At 42.5% G+C, this 19,741-nt stretch overlaps 4 protein-coding genes and 1 non-coding gene across 6 annotated transcripts; 3 read left to right on the top strand and 2 right to left on the bottom strand.

The window, feature by feature from the left end:
• Positions 1–423: 423 nt before the first annotated feature.
• On the bottom strand, positions 424–6,905 carry poldip3 (polymerase (DNA-directed), delta interacting protein 3). 2 transcript variants are annotated; one of them, XM_069149485.1, is made up of 10 exons: positions 6,821–6,905; positions 5,385–5,485; positions 4,487–4,917; positions 4,275–4,319; positions 4,058–4,135; positions 3,718–3,939; positions 3,221–3,298; positions 2,965–3,094; positions 2,642–2,708; positions 424–1,627 (listed from the first exon to the last, which is right to left on the bottom strand). In XM_069149485.1, the coding sequence occupies exons 2-10, from the start codon at positions 5,479–5,481 to the stop codon at positions 1,411–1,413; spliced, it is 1,365 nt and encodes a 454-aa protein (XP_069005586.1). In that variant the 5' UTR covers positions 5,482–5,485; positions 6,821–6,905; the 3' UTR covers positions 424–1,410. The 2 variants fall into 2 exon arrangements, with proteins under 2 accessions (XP_069005586.1, XP_069005585.1); XM_069149484.1 differs by lacking the exon at positions 6,821–6,905 and adding an exon at positions 6,265–6,360.
• Positions 6,863–7,016, top strand: LOC138198431 (U12 minor spliceosomal RNA). Its single transcript, XR_011178265.1, has one exon. It is a non-coding gene; the product is annotated as a U12 minor spliceosomal RNA (small nuclear RNA).
• A 387-nt stretch (positions 7,017–7,403) lies between these two features.
• Positions 7,404–15,696, top strand: fam234b (family with sequence similarity 234 member B). Its single transcript, XM_069149483.1, has 13 exons — positions 7,404–7,517; positions 8,609–9,151; positions 9,514–9,627; positions 9,949–10,116; positions 10,351–10,466; positions 11,462–11,612; positions 11,832–11,973; positions 12,763–12,957; positions 13,176–13,254; positions 13,436–13,603; positions 13,776–13,896; positions 14,121–14,347; positions 14,993–15,696. The coding sequence occupies exons 1-13, from the start codon at positions 7,481–7,483 to the stop codon at positions 14,993–14,995; spliced, it is 2,064 nt and encodes a 687-aa protein (XP_069005584.1). The 5' UTR covers positions 7,404–7,480; the 3' UTR covers positions 14,996–15,696.
• A 125-nt stretch (positions 15,697–15,821) lies between these two features.
• LOC138198211 (essential MCU regulator, mitochondrial) lies at positions 15,822–17,091 on the top strand. The gene is made up of 3 exons (XM_069149487.1): positions 15,822–16,016; positions 16,254–16,407; positions 16,886–17,091. Exons 1-2 carry the CDS (start codon positions 15,858–15,860, stop codon positions 16,389–16,391), a joined length of 297 nt encoding a protein of 98 aa, XP_069005588.1. The 5' UTR covers positions 15,822–15,857; the 3' UTR covers positions 16,392–16,407; positions 16,886–17,091.
• Positions 17,092–17,648: 557 nt separating this feature from the next.
• Positions 17,649–19,185, bottom strand: ndufa6 (NADH:ubiquinone oxidoreductase subunit A6). The gene is made up of 3 exons (XM_069149486.1): positions 19,020–19,185; positions 18,037–18,152; positions 17,649–17,881 (listed from the first exon to the last, which is right to left on the bottom strand). Exons 1-3 carry the CDS (start codon positions 19,156–19,158, stop codon positions 17,750–17,752), a joined length of 387 nt encoding a protein of 128 aa, XP_069005587.1. The 5' UTR covers positions 19,159–19,185; the 3' UTR covers positions 17,649–17,749.
• Between the last annotated feature and the right edge of the window lie 556 nt (positions 19,186–19,741).

Raw genomic sequence — 19,741 nt, forward strand, 5'->3', positions numbered from 1 at the left:
TGAATAATAATAATAATAACAACTATAATACAATATTATACATTTAATAATAATACTCACAGTAACAAAAAACATTTTCATTCAATGTTTGCACTGGTCAGTTGTGCTTCCGGTACACATAGACAAGATATGAGCCATATCTATGCTCATTCAGACCATCTACACAGAATGCCAACTAATATGTCAACTATATTGTATTTTAGAATTTGGATTTAGTTGTAAATGTGTATTATTTGAATAATGCTCATTTCCCATATTAATAAAATATGTAAATGACAGACTACAATAGCATTCCAGAAGCAGATGTGTAATTCCTGTAAAAGCTGGGAGATTCTGGAAAGCCTAAATGCTGAATGCTCTGTATAACGGATGAATCCATCTTCATCATCATAAGGAGAACAAAGAGGAGTCTCAGACAAGATCTAGAAAGCTAAATATTTAATGGCGACTTTCACAGACAAATCTGACCATTCGTGTCTCCTCTTTACCGACATGCCAAGAAGAAAGCAACATAAACTGTGTAATGTTTACCAGAGCAAATTAAACACATACTGCTTCAAAACTAGACAACCGAGTAAAAGCAGTCAACGACGGAGCACACAAGTCTGGATGCTACAAGAATGGAAAAACCAAAGAAAACATCAACATGACTGTTTAAAAACCACTTTACTGAAGCTGTGGTATTTTAGTTTCTGGTCACTGGTATTTCTATTTTTGTTATTTTGGCTGCTATGACATCTACTTGGGTAAAACTTGGGTCTACATTGTGGCGAGAATTAGCAGAAGACAACTTAATTGTTCTGCCTGATCAGACAAGATATGGTATAATTGTTTTGTCTGGTTTTATATTCTTTTCTATTTCAACGGGCTGTAAACATCGAGACAAGTCAAAGGAGGTACAGTTGAACACACCTGTGTCGATATACAACTTTAAATGTTACAAATGATTCAATCATGATAATGCCACTAAAAGACCGATTAGTCCACCAATTAAATCTTTTGGGGACACTTTTTGGGGGGTAAGTGGAGATAACTGGAATATCAAAGAAAAACCTGAACATATCCAACTGGAGTAGCATTCAAATTTTGAAAGATAAATCTCCAAACATCCAGTTTGATTGATTTGGCACCCCCTCACCACCCAAACCACATTGGATAAAACATCATGTGACTTTTCTTTTCACTGGTCCATTTCAGAAGCAAACAGGTGAAATTTGATACCACAAAACCAAAACGAGGATGTTGCATCTATGAATTTCACGTTTACAGTAGTCATGTCTATCAAATGTGTAAAAATCAGTTTCATGGGATGATGTAGGATGGCTGCTGTCAATGTGAAAACCACAGTTTTTATGTGAACACAGAGAATGCAGTAATATGAACAGACAGTGTCGTCACAGCAGACATGAACTATATCTTGATGCGAAAGGCAGTGGCCTGTGAGCTGGGGGGCTCGGTGGTGGAGGTGGACTGTGCGGTGGACTTGAAGAGAGCTTTGAGGATGGTCTGGGGGTCCACTTCTGGAGTGGGCTGGGAGGAGGCTCGCTGACTGGCCGGGCGAGACAAGGAAGCGGGCAGGCCGTCTTTCTTTGTACTGCTGCCGGCGCCTGGAGTGTCGCTGAGCCTTCTGTAGGAGCCACAAAGGAAAGGGTTGTCACAGTTCTTCAAGATCACAAGACCCAGACCCTCTGTATTCAATCAAATCTATAAATACTGTGTCATGCTTACAGAATTAAATACCTAATGTATTTTGGAGGATTCAAGCCACAAACACAGTGACAGGCCAAGGCATTCAAATTTCACTGTGAAACTAAATTATATTACAACAAATTTGATCACCACTCCTTGCTTCTTCAAAGGCAACTAAATAGCATACGAAACACTTAAAGTCAGTCCCTCCAGTTTTTTGGATAATTGCAAGCAAAAATACTGAATCGTGCAGCAGCTTATCTTTAAAGATTGCGAGGTAATTTCAACAGTTTTCTTATAGTTTTTTTTTTTTTTTTTTTTTTTTTTGGGGGGGGGGGGGGGGGGTAAATTTATAGGAATTGTCCAAAATTCCAAGTAATGGAAAACAATATTTCTTTTTTTTCTTTTTTTAAACCTCAAAGGATGAGTCCGATGTAATCACTTTTCACACTAATAAGCATACTCAACATGACAGAAATATCTGTAAATATATTAGTTCTCATTGTTTTAATTTTCTAAACGTAAAGAGCCATACGGTTCAAAGTTACAAAACAAATTCCTGAGTCATAAAAATGACACAGCAGAGCTTTTAAACATTTCCATTCTTGCAGAGAAATCCCAGGAATTTTGCAAAATTAAAAGCTTTATAAAACATATGGCAGACTGGTTGAATTTGAATTAATTATTGCAATCTTAAGATTTTCTCGAGGAGCTGTTACATGCTTGTTCAAATAAGATCATGCCTTGATAAGCACTACCAAATATTTGCAGTTGCTTATATACATATATGCAATATAGAAGAGAAATAAATGGTGGACAAAAGTTGTAGTTTCTCAGCTTAAAAAGGTAACTTGCAGCTCATCGAAAATGTGCAAAATGAAGCGCACATGTAAACGCAGTCAACTACACAGTAATTTGAAATGAGGGAATGAAGCCTCGTGGGCTCACTTACAAAAGAATGGGCTGATCAGAAGTGATGACATTTCCCTGAATGTGAAGGTTACACTTCATGGGTTGGCCTGGGGTTGGACAAAAAGAAGAGAGAAGGGAAAAAAAACAAAAACACATGACACAGAATTTTGGGTGAATGGCAATCACAGTGATGCTGAGTACGTATAACTGGGTTATCTTTCAGTTCAACATAAACAACACAGAGCAACGTGACAAGAGAATCTATTATTGCTACAGTAGTCATTGACCTGCACACAACACAGTATCCAGTGGCCAAACCCCAGAGAGACGTTTAATGTGCGTGTCCTTGCTACTGGTACTCACCGTCCAAGCAGCGGTTGTTGTACTTCCTGTATGCGCTCACAGCGTCCTCTTTACGGACAAACACCACTTCTGCAACGCCTACCTTCACCAGGCGTGCTCGCTTCAAGGCGCCGCACACACAGAACAGCTCCTGTGGAAAAACAGTCACGGAGTACAAACACACACTGAATGAGTCATCGTGGCACAACAGCGCACTGCACATCACTGAATATCAAACATAAGAAAAGGTTATAGGCAAGTAGTGTGATTTACTCACCACTATGTCCTCCTCAGTGACCCTGGGATGCAGGTTGTTCACGGTTATTTTTGTCCCCTCCAACGGGCTAAAAGCAGGCTTGAGAAGGAAGACGGCACACGAAATGTAGTTAAAATGGCTAAAATAAAACAATGTGTGCCCGTGCATTGCTTAAGGCTAACAAGTCAAACAACCCTGCTGTCTCGCCACCATCATGAAGTGGTCAGCTCACGCAGCTAAGTCAGGTTTTCACTGCGAATATGATCTAGCAGTGACTTCATGTTACAAAACTGTGTAAAGGAAAACAGTTTTTGAACAGATAACAAATGTCAATCTAACTACTAAATGTAATTAGGTTTGTAAACATTAAACAGAGAAAAGAGAGGAGCACCGGCAATAGTTTACAGACTTGATGTATCCAACTTAAGAGCAAATTACACTAATAACAGTTAAAGACGAGCTACAAAAGCTCGGGGAGGAACGCATACTGAGCTACAGATGCCAGCTCCAGTGTTTACCTGAGGGAGAGCGGGAGCTGGTGTGCTGGTTTCTGCCGTGCTTTGCTGAAGAGTCCTGGAAACGGGCTGTAAGGCGGCAGCTGAGGACCGGGTGGCAGCCATACTGGTGTTGGACCGGGTGGGAGCCACCGGGACAGGAGGGCGCGGGGCGGTGTAAGCATCATTTTTAACCACCTTGGTGATTGGGGCTGACATTGAGAACGGGGGGCCCACTGTACCAGACTGCGCAAAAATAAAGAGGCGTTTCATTCAACGTGACACCAGACATGCACGTATTTGTTGGGAGTTTCCTGTATTGAGCCCTAAAGCACGAGTTTAGGTCAGCTGTCGTAGATCTTACCCGTGATTGTAGCATAATGCCAGCAGATGTGATCTTTAAGTGTTTACTGGGGGTGCCATCATGCTCATTTAAGGCAGGCTGTGGAAAACAAAACAATCTGTTCAGTGCCATGTTGTACAGCCTTAGAAAATAAACAAGGGACACAGAGTGTTGTCTTTTGAAGGAATGGTCCTGTAAAACAGTTCATGTTTAAATATGAAAGAAAAGCAGCTCCCACCTGTGGAGCAGCACGAATTCCACTGGACATCCCTATTGGACGTTGCTGTAAAAAGAGATGCCATATATTAGAGCGAAGTAAGCATACTTGTACACTTCAACAAGTTTGTTTATATACATGCAGCATGTATACGTATATATGTGTGTGTATACGGCATGTATGTACAGAGTGTATCACTGATCCAACAACAAAGGAACTACTTTTGACCTCACCTGGATGGTCTTGGTTATCTTCATAGGTAGTGGTCCAGCAGCTGCTTGTGTGTGCGTCCCTCCAATGCTCCTCTTGAGGCTCAGCCTATCACGAGCATCCATCACTCTCTTATTATTGCTCAGCTGTGGTGTTGCGCTGCCCCTCAGGTTCAGTCCTTGTGCATTAGGGGAAAACTGCCTGGTGTTTACACCAGCATGATTGGTGTTGGTGTGTATCTGTATCTGCGGCACAAGTGTCTGGCTCTGTAGTTGGTGCGTTACTGCCGTCTTTAGTGTGGTCTGTGCAGTGACGGTGAACTGACTCTGCCCCTGTTTGCGCGAGTTGATCATCTGCCGGGCATCCTGCACCACTCCCGCTCCTCCCCTGCCACGGATTTTAAAGCGAGCATCTTTTTGGCCCAGCTTTTCCCTGGCATCCTTCACTTGAAAACCTACGGTGAAAAAGAAAGGGTTTGTAGGCAAACATAATTGTACTCTTCAAAACATTACACCCACCAGTCCAGTTGGACAATAAATACTGGGACACAATGCCTGTGTGGTGTATGTGTGTTAGCTCCCATAGTAACAGGTTAGAGCAGCCACACAGCCTCAGTGAGATGTCAGCCTCGGTGTCTTGCAAGTGGTGGTTTACAAGGGAAACAAAAAATAATGAGCCTCTTTTGGGTTACAAAACAAGTCTTCACTTCTTAAACCTCAAACATTCCCATGCTGATGGCCATTATCCATTGGACACTCATGGTAGAAAGATGGCTGGCAGTATCAGCGCCGCAGCAGATATGCTGGTATTGCGGACACACATACGGGCAAGATAGCCGCAGCAGTACAGCCAAGTAAACACCATCAGTAAACACCATGCAGGCCGTGGGTCCCAGACTTAAGGCACAATGGTGGTGCTTACCTGTTCCTCCTCCGAGCCGTTGTCTGACATCATTCGCCCCAATCTTTTGCCGGGCGTCAAAGCTTTTCCCAACCCCTCCTGCACCCCGTCCGAACATGGGCCTGAGAAAAAACAAAGAAAAACAGGGTTTTTTTTTAAAGTTCAATATTAGTACTACAATATGCTTTAAGATTGTGTAGACCGTGCTCCACTCCACAATTATAATATCCCTAGAAACCCATATAACATTTTTAATATTTAACCAGGGTGGGTTGGTTGGCAAAATACATGTAAATAGGTCATCATGGTGTATTGTCTCTGAGTAATGGGGAAACGTATTCAGACGTTGTTGAACGAGTCTTTTCTGAAGACAATCAAACGTCCCGTTGTTTCTAACACAGTGGAGGAGGGACAATATTAGACGTGTTAAACGAACATTTGGTTTCGGTCCCATTTCACTTTAACTCAGTGCTTCGAGCAGCCGCATTTGCTCAATATATATATATAAAATAAGATAATAAAAAGCTGCCAGGTTTCCAACATACATATTAGCTCGCTGAGTTTGAGTGAAACTACAAAACACACAAACAAAACGCGAAGCAAAATGTCGAAGTCTTTTTGGAGCTCACGCGTTCTCGCGAACATTAAAACGCAATTCGGTTAAACGGAGTGTGTTTGAAGGTTTGATTTATATCGTTTTAATCCAACTATGAACGGCTTCACACATAAAAGGCCTCGAATTAACGGCGGCTAATCGCTGCTAGCTGTGGTGGGCTAACGTCATCTTTACGGTAACCCCCCCGACGAGCTCTCACGTTACGCTACGCTTTTAGAAACGTTAAGATAAGTTGCTGTGCCCTTATTAAGCAACCGTTAACCAATGCATTGTAAGTTTAAATACCGTTTGGCTGGAGCCTTGAGATTAATACCGCGCCGTCGGATAACTTCATCTAAGGAAACGTCTGCCATTTTCTCGCACACTTCTCAACAGCGCGTGCGCGTCTCAGAAACCTGCAGTTCGAACGACGGAAACCAATTTGGGCCAAAATGCATATTGACCAATGACGACATATATATATTGTTTTAATGTGATAGTTCGTTATTTGTGTTTCATTATTGATCGCGACTAACGACGGGTGTTTAAACACATGCGCTGATTTTGAGCGCAATGACTATAAAGCTTAACATTGAGCGATCTGCATTCGACCACTCTCGACGAAAAGCAAATCGCGGGTGCATTCCTACCTACCCATGAGTCTTTGCGCCACATACTCATGAGATAAACAGGGATTTTTCAACACAAAATATGATTTACCTTCATCGGAAGACGATGGGAATAATAACGTGTCTGCTCATATTACTATTTAACACATCGACAAATCATTCGTACAAAATAAAAAAAAAAAAAATAAACCCCTTTCCGGTACGCCGGACGACGCACCGTAACAGAGAAGTACCTGTGCACTTTATGTATCCCGGTGTCCGACCGTCGGCTGGTTATGCCTTAAACTGATGAGTAAGGAAAATAACGACGCGGGGTGACGCCCGTGTCCTCGTTCAAACTACGAGATGAATTTTTGCAGGGGCCCAGGTCTGCCCGCGGAGGTGACTTGCCTACTTTGCGAGATGCCTCTCGGGACTAGGACCTTCCCCGCACCCCGAACATGTGAAAAGTTAGAAATCGATCAAAAAAACAACAACAATAAAGAGTTTCGATCACCTCGTTTAAAGAATTCACCATGACGACGTCACGACTTTATTCCCTCGCTGATTTCGCGCGAATATCATTATTTAAAAATGTGTTTTGATTCAGATTTTCCTGATAAAAAATTGACACAGTATTGTTATATATTTCCAACGCTATACTTTTTTTTTTTTTTTTTTTTTCCGGCATTGCGCTTTAAAATCAAAACAATATTCAAGAGTTGTTGTTGTTGTTTTTTTGTGTGTGTTTTTTTTTTTTTTTTTTTTTTTTCCACGTGGTATGGTAGAAAAACTCCAAGTCCCATGATGCAGTTGGGCAGGCGCAGAGCTCCAACCTTCCTGGCTCGGCGCCCTGAAGCTGCTCATCAACGTTGCTTCACATCGTTTGTCTCTCGGAATCCGTTATAGGAGAAATGGCTGCAGCTCTGTCCCGCGCCCTCAAACTGCCAGGTAAAGATGCGAGTATTTCTACTAAAGCACAACCGACGGACAAGATGAGAGATGAAACGCAAGCTTTCACCGCTCCTTTTTTTTTTACTCCCAAAATATGTTCCTGTAATGTTTCTCATCTGCCAACACAACCGATTCATCCCTCGCACCGGGTTTTTGTTTGTTGTACGTGGTTGATAATCTTGCTCCGTATCTCTCCACGTCGGGAGTGATTTCTAAAGGATAAGATGGAGGTTGTTTTCTGTGGATGGAGCTGGACGTCAGAGCACCATGCTGACGGTGTGGTGTGGTGGTGTGTGTGTGTGTGTGTGTGTGTGTGCTGCTAACTGCGAGCTAATGTTTAACCAAAACAAGCTGATCTGCTGCTGGAGGGTTAAAAGGCATAAAAAAAAAAACAAATGTTATATCTCAGGCCAGGCACGAAACATTAAACCTTATATATTCATTACTTATTGGAAAAAAAAAAAACACTAAAAAAAACAACCAGTAATATGCATCAGTGACGGTATTAATCCACATCTGTTTGGTTTGTATAATTGTGATAATATTTGCCGTTTATTTTTTTCATATTTGAGAAGTGTAATTATGATTAGACTGCAATACTCATAATATTACAGATTATTGTCCTTTTTTTTTTTTTTAATAATCAAACATTCAGGGAATTATTTTTATTACTGTTATTATATATTTTTATTATCTTTATATTATTTTAAAATATATATTTTTTTATTATAATTGCAAATAATGTCATTATTTTTTTTAATTATTATTTCAATTCTTTTTTTATTATGATCGAAAATCATGTTTAGTTGTTTTAAATTCATTGAAATGTTTGTGAAAAAGTCATTTGTTTGACTCCTAAGTGAACGTATTTGAATAAACACATTATCGGACAGTAAGAAAAAAAAAAAAAAGCCATCATCATTGCAAACTGTCCAAAGTAAGGGAAGGACACATAAATAATACATTATTATTGTAAGGATATGAGCATATATTATATCAGAATGTATTTATGTATTAATAATATATCAGGAAGTATGAAAATCGAACAAGTAACCACACAGGACGCTCCTCATCCCGTGTCTCTGCAGGGAAGAAGGGCTCGGAGCTCGGGGAGTACGACCCTCTCACCCAAGCCGACAGCGAGGATGACAGCGAAGAAGACGACCTCGTGCTCAACTACCCACGAAATGGCCTCGGCAGGGACGGCTGCATGGGCACGGGCGCCTCAAAGCTGCGGGTTGGCAGATCTGGAAGACTGGTGGGAGGTCAAGACGAGGCGCAGGAGGACGAGGAGGAAGAGGAGGACGAATGGAGGGAGCGGCTCCCCAGCAAATCGGGCCAGGGCAGAGAGGACACCAAAGGCATGCAGTACTGGAGGGACTCCGGCAGGGAGAGGATGGGGGAGGACAGAGGCGGGTCTGGGCCTTTGGGCGGCGCCGGGCTCGGGGTTAACGGCACTGATGCGGAAGAGAAGAGGATGAGGGTGAAGCACGCGGTCCGAAGTGCTTTTTTCCTGGTGCCTCTGGTGTGTGCCATGCTGCTCGTGCTGCTGTGTGCTTTCCTGATTCCCTGCCATAAGGGAGAACTGGAAAAGAAGCTGCAGTGGGAGATACCACTGGGAGAAGCAGGAGGTAAAGACATAACGACACATGGACTCAGACTTGTAGTTTACTGAAGGGTCAAGTGCCAGCAGCAATAATGCTCACTGTATAAAGACTTAATAAGGAGTCTTGGTGGCTAGACATTAGACAATGATGGCTCACCCTTTGATTATCCACCCGTGATTGTAGAGGATTATAGGCTTCATTCTACCGACCACATGTTCTGTTTCAACATGAAGTATGTTGGTAATGCAGAGTGGAGACAGAACAGTGTCTTCATTGTCTGATTTTTATTTTTATTTTTCAAAATGTAATCCTTAATGTTTTTATACTTAATTTCTTCCTTGCTTTCTATAATTCATGCTCAGTGTTTATGGTGTTTTTCTGCTCAGGTGTCACTCCGCCCGCGCTGGCCTTGTGGGATGTTGATGGTGATTCATTTGAGGATGTGTTTTTGGGCGTTACTGAATGGACCAACGACACGCATACAGCACAAGGGAACAAAAGTATGTGAGGAATTCTTTCAAACAGGCGCAGCCAGCAAATCCCGATCTGTTTTCGCCCTGTTAACTTCAGATAGATGATTTAGATTAGGGGCGTTTTACATGATAAGAGAGGGACAGGGTGTGTCGTTCCTACTTTTTATACCGATGTAGCTGAAAATGAATCTGCTAATTTAATCCTGCGAGTCCTGGGCAGAATAACCTAAGACCTTCAACCCGCTATAATATCTAAAGCTCTTTCTTACTCTTTAACTTCTTATATATTTATACATGCTGTATGATTGATCCCCCGATTTATTAATTACGTCTTTTCTTCGTCCACAGTTTACAGCGCGGTGGCCGTGTCCGCACTCAGCGGTCGGGAGCTGTGGAGGAAAGTCATGCGGGAGTCTGTGATGTACATCCAGTGTGGTCTGCAGCTCAGCACCCAGCCGTCACCCGTGTGTCTCCTCATCGGCAAATCCATCCTCAAGGCTGTCAACGGCACCACAGGTTAGCGGAAAAGCCACTCAAGTGAAGCTGCGTGTAGGTTCCTGTCCTTTTTCATGCACAGTAATCAAACGGTAACCAACTTCTGCCAAACGTTCAGTTTGTTCTACAAACAAATGCAGATATTCTAGCTAAATTTCTCCCAGCATTCAGTTCCTCAGTCCCAAGTCAACAGGATCAACTCTTCTGGCTCATAAACACAACCATAAAGATTTTGAGTCTCCTTTCGCTCCCTAGGGGACAAGGTGTGGTCGGTCCCGCTGAAGAACATCGAATCCCAGGCCGTGTTACTCCCGGACCTCCAGGGCGACTTAGTCCCAGATCTGCTTGTAGCCACCCTGCCTGCAGATGAGGTATGTCTATGTCAGCCGCCTCCCTCTTCTCCATATACACATATGTGTGTATACACATACATTTTACCTGTGTGTATATACACATACATGTGTATACACATAAATTTTACCTGTAATTTCCACTGCGGTGTGACGACACTCAGTGGAAAAATTACAGACAGAACTTTATACGCTACGATTTTTCTTAGCAGTTTGCAAATAAAGTCATCTAAATCCCAGTGATTATGAGCTGATTTGCCTTCACCATTAGTTAAGACCATAGACCGCATATAAAAGTGGAGGTTACTCCCGATTCTGAAAAATGAGGCCAATGCGGAAGTGCCTTAAACTGCAATACCACCGAGTGCCACTTGGGGTTGGCTCCAAAAAGACTCTGACTCCACAGACTCCCATTCAACTTCTCTCATGAAATACAAAGTCAATACATTTTTTTTCCACAAGTCCCCATTGTCTCATTTGCCAAAGTCACTCCTTCTTATTCGTTTTCTGGCAGTCCATCTGAAAATAATTCCATCATTAATTAGATATTAGGCGTCAAAAAGTGGCATTTTTGGGTTGTGTCTGTTTGATTGACAGGCCTGCGGTGCAGTCAGGTTTCTTCTACCAGTTGTCCTTGGTTTCCCAATGAAATTACGTTCGATCCACCACTTTACAAAGGCTGTTCACAAACAAACGGGTGACATGATTGTTGGTTAAGATACAGGAATTAAAGTTTATAGATTATAATCGATTTATTTCGCTCATTCAATAAAAATATGTTTGTACTTTTGATTTTTAAATTTGACATCTGCCTACTTTAATAATTCCTGCCGCTAAATGAAGCTCTGCAGTTGTATCTCCAGTTACAGTCCCATTAATGTCATTATGTCAGACCCTGGTACTTCTACTTGACAGAACAGCAAAGTGCTCCTGAGCTGAAAGCGTTCAGATTGTGTTTCCTGGCTTTTACGTTCAGTGTCTACAAACCTTTTTGGTTTTGCTTCATTCAATTTCAGGCGTTGGATCTCTCCCTGACTTTGATCTCCGGATATTCAGGAGCGATGCTCGGACATCCTGTACCTTTCAACCTCACCGGACAAGGAAAGCTTATCGGTCCATTGCTGCACGAGACGCAACAAGGGGCTTACTACATCCTCTTCGGACTGGGTGAAGGAGAAATATAAACTTCATTCCAAAAAAAAAAAAAACATACAAAACTCATCAGTTTCTGTGGGTGTTCAGGCAATAGATTTGTCTACAAGCAGCTACGAGGGTGCAAATAGTTCAAATGTAAAAAGCGTACTGCTCTGAACTGATTGTGTTTGTTACATTTAATGATATTTACTGTGTATTTACAAGTTCGTGTGTCAATGTCTGTTTCCTCAGGTGACGTGGAGGCCATCTCTCTGCGAGACATCTACATTCGCGCCACGGGCAAAATGCCCATAACTGAGGCGCTTCGGAGGAAGGATCCCGGGTGGGAGGGCCTCAAGAAAACCAATTCCTCGTCCTTTATACACATTTACAGGTACGCCTCAGTGCCCGGCACACGGCTCTGGTTACACCGCACAGACTCCTCTTTGTCCGTTAAAGATTAAACCGTTAATCAGTTGGTATGAAAGAGACATAGTTACAGACTCTGTGATACTTGAAGCTCGGTGTGAGCACGGATGTTACGTAGCTGTTTTTTCCACCGGAAGTAAAGAGAAAATGTTCGACTTGTTTTTGTATCTTCAAGTGAAAAGTCTTGAATATTGTCATTTAAATGAATGTCTGTTAAGTCGCTATCTATCGCCCACTGATGAAAGCCCTTACATTTACAGTGTTATGAACAGCTCGGTGTCTGGGGTGACATTTCTGGGAAAAATCCCAAACAGTGCCCAGTTTAGTGACGCATTTACCATGATGCAACAGTGGAGCTAATGCAACAGGCTCGCCCTTCACCTGCCGGCTGACTGACGGCACACAGGCGACACTGTCTGGTCCAAAAAACACAGCTGCACTTACTGCTTATCACCACGGCGGCCGCTGAAGAGAACAAAACAGAAATCCGTTGGATAGTACTTTTAAACATGATAAATAGTTCAACATTTTTGAAACATGCACTAGTAGTAGTAAATTAATCACAGGTGTTAAATCACTCTCCGTTTCTATAATTTAAGAGAATCTCTGGACAATATTTGTTTACCTGCCAATGAATCATCAGCATAGAGTCAAAGAAATGGTAAAGGAGATTGTGATGACACTTCTATATTACCTTTGATATTATTTTTGACTAAAATAAGGACAAATCTGTCTTTTGTCATCTCCTTTCTAGAGGGAGTGAGGGTGTGGAGTTCCTGCTTCCTCTTGTGACTGGTTCTGGGAACAACCGAAACAGCCTGGACACCGTGTCGAACCTGAACTCCAGCAGGAGTGACTGGATGTTGGTGTTTGGGTCCAGCACACTATCAGTGCTCAGACAGAAGGACTTACGGAAAGATTGGACCTTCAACTCGGCTCCTATTCACAGGTACAGCCAGCACTGACTGAACTGCTGTTACATTTCTGCTACCACCAACAATACTACGATTATGACGAGGCAAAAATACAGAAAATCCATCTTGATGTGAAGTTAGCTGTAGTATGACACACGTTACATGACAGCACCAGTTAAGCTTTTTTTAACAGCTGTAAACAAAGTAAGTTATGCATCAGAATTTCTCTAAAATAGTTCTTTGCCTGTAACAGTCAACCAGCCCCGGGACACTTCAATGATGATGGAGTCCTCGATCTTTTCATTCAGCATTCAGCAAACGGTGTCATGAAGGTAAAACAAATTTTCACACTCATTTTTTTCAAGGCTCAAATGCTTCACAAAAACGGTTCTTTCTCTTTGAGTTTCAACAAAAAAAAAATAAAAAATAAAAAAAATTCAGATTTAGACCTTCAGTGATATATATGCTGTTTGCTCTAAATCTACCTATTTTTCCCTCTTCTTTGTCTCTCAGGCACAGATTGTTGACGGGGCAAACGGACACCTCCTCTGGGTCGCAGAGTTTGTGTGTCCTCGCCTTGTTTTGGACATATCTTCAATCTCCACCTCGACTGGCCAATCGGCTTTCCTGTTCTGGGCCAGTGAACCAATCAAAGCACAGAGGAACGTTACCAAGACAACGGTGAGTCTTCCCTCCCGAACAAGAGGATTACATCAAATCCAAAAAATATATATAAAATAGAAAGAGACAGTATGAATCACGCACACAGTTTATTTACTTTCTCTTGTCTCTGACTTTGAAATGGAGCCATCAAAAATAAATACTTACTAAGCTGTCCACACTGGCTGTCCAGGTGGCCCCAGGTGTTGCTACAGCGGAGCCACTCATCAGAAAACTTTTCCTGCTGCATCCTGCATATCCCACAATCCTGCTGGAGCTCACCAGCACCACCGACACCGCAGTCACATCTGCAGGTAAAGACAAAAATGGTTCAAATATACTGTTGCTGCAAAAAAACTGCAGAACAACATATATGTGTGTGTTTTATTTAAATAATGAACAATCTGCCTTTTTTTTTTTTTTTTTTTACATGAGTGCACAGTGGAGAAGCAGGTGCCAGTGTAGTCATTACACAATAAGTAAGACATGTGTACAACTAATAAAAATGTCTTATTCTCACCCACTTCTTCTCTGACAGTTAGTTACCAGGAGCATCTGAAAGACGCTACCTACATCACCGTGTCCTCTCGGCCCACACCTGATTCTGAGCCCGGCGCTCGAATAGTCAAGAGCACCATCCTCAGAGCCGCCATCGCCAAAGCACAGATTGTCAGGTTAGGAGAAAGCAACAAGACCGGGGCTGCCCTTAAACCGGGCGCGTTCGAGGTCAACAAGTTCTTCAGGCGTCTGTCCTTCAAACATCAGGTGAGAAACACAACGAAACGCAAATCTACAAATCTGGTAGAAACTGCAGGTAAGGCAGTGTATATCGCCATCGCTTTAATTTAATATAGTCAACAATAGTATTTTCAACGAGTGTTCTGGATTACTCATCTAAAGTATTATGTCACTTCACGTTCCTGCAAATGTTTCACAATAAGAGCCTTTTGGGGAATTGAAGGGTTTGCCTACCGAAACAGGCTTTTCATTCGAAACAAATACAGGAGGAGCTGATTTTGTATTAGGTTGTAATGCAGTAACTTTAACAGGGCAAACAGTGGCGGAGCCAATCATGCCTTCAATTTGACATTGAATAAGGCGATACACCTTAAATGTCCCGATGTAAACTTTGGCAGTTGTATTTGTTTTTATTGGCTCTCATACGCTTTAGAGATTTATTGAATCTTCAAGCACTTAAAATATGTAAATGAATTGTAACCGGATCAACAGAACTGTGAACATTTTAGTTACTTTATTTACTTGGCGTAACAAAGTGGTGGCGCGTTAATCCAGCAGCACAACACCGATGGGTAGAAGAACATGTTTTTGAGGCCTACATCCAGTAAAGTGCTCTGTGGGTCTTTTTGAATGATGACACTCACTGACAAATCTCTCTGTTGCTTTGTTTAGTGACGAGCCAACTCTGCTGCCACCTGCTGCATCACAGGAAGCGGTACAACTAAAAGGACTTGTAATGATGAAAGGGCCAAACATTGAGGATCGTTCTGCACTGAGGAGACACTTCCAACTCATTTCAAACTGTTTACATCTTGTTAGGTCCACTAAGTACATTTTAAGTTAATTACTTGAGTAACAGATTTGTATTGTTTTGATTTATATCATGTTGGTAAAATGAAATTGCTTATTTATATTATTTAGTTAGCATTTAAGAAGTCTGTGATATTTAATTGAATGTTTATGGCTGTTCGGACTTGAGAGAAACTTTGCACAATGGTTTGTAACCTACAGTGAAGCACAGAGATGGTGATGACAGAACATGTAAATGCATTCAGTGTGCTCCACCTATCTAACGCTTCCAAGGCCAGTATTTTAACGTGGTGTCGTCTCACATTCATAAAGCCACCAACAGTGTTTTTTTCTGCTCATCACCAAGTTCAGTAGAGAAGGGAGTCTGTAAATAGTCAATGCTGTACAGTATTTATTGTTTTGCTTTATTTTCTTCTTGTTCAACTGATTATATATATATATATATATAATTAATTGCTGTTTATTTTCTCAGAGTATGTGGCTGCTAAATGGCTGGGGCATTTCATTGTAAGCTGCAACTTCACATATGGCAAGAGAAAGTAAACTTCAGAGCATTTCAAGCTTTATTTCACTGTCTCGGATGTTTTAGTCACTCAGTCAACATGGAGAAAGATAACGGTGTATTGCTACATCAACACTAGGGGGCGCTGTTACGCCTCCCCGTCCAAAATTACCTCACGTTTTTCGCCTTGCTGCTGCTGCTGCTGCTGCACCAACTGTTGTAAACATGGCGTCGGCTCTCGTCGGTCGCTTGTACCGGCTGTCGGCTCTCAGAACCGGCGGCACCTCACCGTCGACCCCCGCCAACGTTCCGGGGAGGACCGTGGCAGCCAGCCGGACAGCCACAAGCACATCATCCGGTGCTATTCTGCCCAAACCCAAGAAGGTACGTGTTGATTTACGTGATCGTGAAGTGTGTAATTAACAGCTCGGTAACGAGCAGGAGAGAAAGCAGGGAAGATCCTCTGAAGACTGCCAAGAAGCAGAGTGAAATCCTAAACCCCACAGGGGGCAGTAATATCCAGCTCTCCTTCTCACAGCTTTTGTTGAACATCTTTTAAGGCTGCTTGACATGAACTAATTTAGTTGTTTCTATGGTGTTATGTGCGACACCGGGGAGCAGACCCCCTTCGGCCTTTTCCGGATTGCTGTGGTAGTGGTGTCCTTCTTGTATGTGGGGGCTCAGATCAGCAAGAGCTTTGCAGCGCTGCTGGAGGAGCACGACATCTTTGTGCCCGAGGACGACGACGATGATGACTGAAGGGTCCGGTGAGCAGGTATCGCTGGCTTTGGATTGCGGGCTTCACTGTCAATTTGTACAATTTGGTGCCCTAAACCTGACCATTTACTAATGCTGCATTCAAGTACAGGCTGAAACGTGGGAGTTTCTGTTATGAAAAGCATTTTTTTTTTTTTTAAACCCCAAATCATGAACTGCCAAATTGATGCACCCGACCACAGAATAGTAGTGCTGACTATGCAAAATTCTAATCTTTCACAGCTTCCCTTTTAAATAAAAAAATAGGACATAATAACTTACATCAGCAGCCTGAATGCAGCACTAAGGGGAAGAGCGGTTGTTAATGCCCCCTGTGCTTCAGTTTTTGTGGCGTCTGCAACTGTTGCCGATCACTTTATAGTAACTGTGTCAGTTGTTGGGAGTGTAAGATGGCGTATTATTACTCAAATTATAACATTACATTTCAAAAAGAAAGAAAAGAAGAAGTCACCACTCACGTCTTCTTTCCTCTGCAGATCGTGCTGTTTCGTCGCCACCGCTGACAACTGTCTGAGCAGATGAATGCCTTCCTGGAAATCCCTCTGCTGTGTTTTCAGGTCGCCTCTGTCTGCACTGGATTTTCGCTGTTACCGTCAGACATCGGGCCGCAGCAGGCTGTCTGAGTTCCGTTGTATTTGCACGCACTATTTAAATCTTAATAAAGGGAATATCACTTGTAAAATACTGCGTGTGATCTGTGGACTTTGGTGCGAGTTGGTTGCAGTAGTGAGGTCAGTACGGAGGTCAGTGCAGAGGTCACACAATCAGTCCTACAAAGTGGCTTTTTGGTGTTTGATCTTGTATCATCGCTACGTATACACACTGTGTGCAACAACTATTATGAGAAACTTTGTTTATGACAATGTAGACACAACATAAAACATTTGACCAGTAGTCTAACGTACTTTCTTAAAGAGGACCGTTAATCCAGTACCTCAACTCTTGATTTCTCCTCTTCACAACAGTATCTACTATCAGCTCAAAGAGTTTCTTGTTTGGAGACTTCACACATTGTAGACACACACAAAAAAAGAAAAGACAATGGACCTGGACCACGGACAGGAAGAATTAATCGCATTAATGATAGCTTGGTTCCATATAGTGTCCCGGTGATCTGCAAGACCTCCCGTAAGTGGAATCCAGCTTTCATTAAAACTCGTTTCCTGCTCCGACATATCAGAGTGTCCGCTATGAAAACGGGTGAACTGTACCTTAAAATGAATTACACTTAGACACAACTTTGTGAGTGTTAAGTGTATATTTACAGTCAAGGGGAACATCTGTCACACTGGGCACAAGCAAAGAAGGGGGGGTTGAAGGTGAGCCGATAGCAACACAGTTCATGGGTCGTGACCCCGGTAGAATTTGGACAGGAAGTCGGTGGCGCGGGGTTCCTCGCTCTCGTAGAAATATCGCATTATGTGGGTCTTCTGCTTCCAGACGTGGATCGTCTCCTCGAGCTCCATTTTGCCCTGGGGTTTCAATCACACACAAAACGGAAAACATTTCAAAACACTTTGGAATAAACGGCTCCGTGTCGCCCCGACTGATAACTCGCATCTACGTTTATTCAACCGCGGCACGGTTTGTGATCCACTGACGGTGCGATCAGGTACGAGGCTTTTACCTTGATGACCAACATGTCGATCACTCGGGGGTCGGTGACGTGCTTGTTTTTGTCAAACATCTCCCTCACTTTGTCTCGTCCCTGACGCGTGTTGATGTCCAGCTGAAAGGTCGACACTGCAGAGAGGGACACAAACAAACAAGTGACTACGTTTACACCAAAACGACCTTAGTCCAGGAGATCCGCTTTAAAGTCGATCTGCAGAAAATGTATTCGAGAATCAAATAGCTTTATATGCGCACATGAATATTGTTGGGTTTGGACTGTTGGTTGGACAAAATGGGACACAATGAGATGCCGCGTGGGATATTATGTAAAGTTTGGATGTAATTTGGTTGCAGATGCATCTCATATTGAGGAGTTACCATGGTGACAGCGCTTTTCCCTCATTTCAACACTAATTTGCAGCAGCCAAGTGTTTTTCACAGCATCTCAACCTCTAACAATTGCACTGTAAGCTTTGTTTTTTTTACCCAATGTTTAGTTGTTGTCGTTGTTGTTATTATTGACACAACACCTGCGCCGTCCAGAAAACCTGTTTGGAAAACCTTGGGTGAACTTTCCCCACCTCATCTCTCTCTATAAAAGCTCCAGGATCTCAGCACGTCTGAGCAAAGACACCAGTTCATCACAAGGGAATGGCACCTTTGTTTATATTCATTATGTGTCTATTATGTGTCTACGTTGCATATATATATATATATATATATATATATTAATAAAGTAACTACCTAACCTAATACTTGTAATGGCAGCTTCCTGGAGCAAGAAACAAAGCAACGGATTAAGTTAAATACTGAAAACCTGCTTGCACTTCACGGCTTTCCTTTTATTGATTAAAGATATATGACGTCATTTCTATCAGCTGCTGTAAAATGCGTTGTGTTCAATTTGCTCTTCGCTAGCAGCTAAATGCTGATCCTCCGACCTTGAACGCCGCCGTCGCTTTTCTCCACCACCGGTCACCGGCGGACCGACCGTACCTGTGTTAGGGACCTCACGGTACCAGGCTCGATACAGCTCCCGGACCCTGCGCTTCGCTTCGTCCAAATCCCGGCTAAAAAGCGGTTTAACAACTTTGGCGGCGCCAGCTGCCGCTCGGGTCGCCGCTGCGGACGCCATGACTGCTGCTGCCGCCGTCGTTTCCGGTTTCACTGCTTCGGTGGTGTGACGATGTTTGACGGACGCTCTGGTGCCACCTGGCGGGGAGGCTGCGTCAAGACAGGAGGCGACCCAGTCGGCGGCTGTCAACAGGTACTTTTACTTTTTAGAAACTGAACACACCCACACCTGCATTACGCTTTCAGACAATTCTTAAATATTTCTCTTAATCAACATATTGATAAGATAAACCTCATTAAAGCATTACACTGATTGACATCTCTGTGAATTTGTTTGCTTTTACCGTTTACTTTGTGCTTCTGATTGTGCCTTGCTTTTATAGTTTTTAATCCGGTGTTTTCCTTACTTTAAATATAAAGCACTTTGTGATGCCATGAGGTATAAAAGCTGCTATACTAATAAATTTAGCCTTTGCCTTCAAGTAGAACAAACAACAACAAAAAAACTATGTATTGCAGTGCCATGTCATTGAAGAACATTAAACTGTTTTTTCTAGTTTTATAAAACCGTAATGCATCATTTTTGAATGGATCAGTACTGTATGTGCGGCAATAATCATCATTCATTTATTTAAAAACAAAAT

Source organism: Embiotoca jacksoni, unplaced genomic scaffold, assembly GCF_022577435.1.
Source record: "Embiotoca jacksoni isolate LCO1_2020_lvr unplaced genomic scaffold, fEmbJac1.0.p SCAF_15, whole genome shotgun sequence".
Classification (NCBI taxonomy): domain Eukaryota; kingdom Metazoa; phylum Chordata; class Actinopteri; family Embiotocidae; genus Embiotoca; species Embiotoca jacksoni.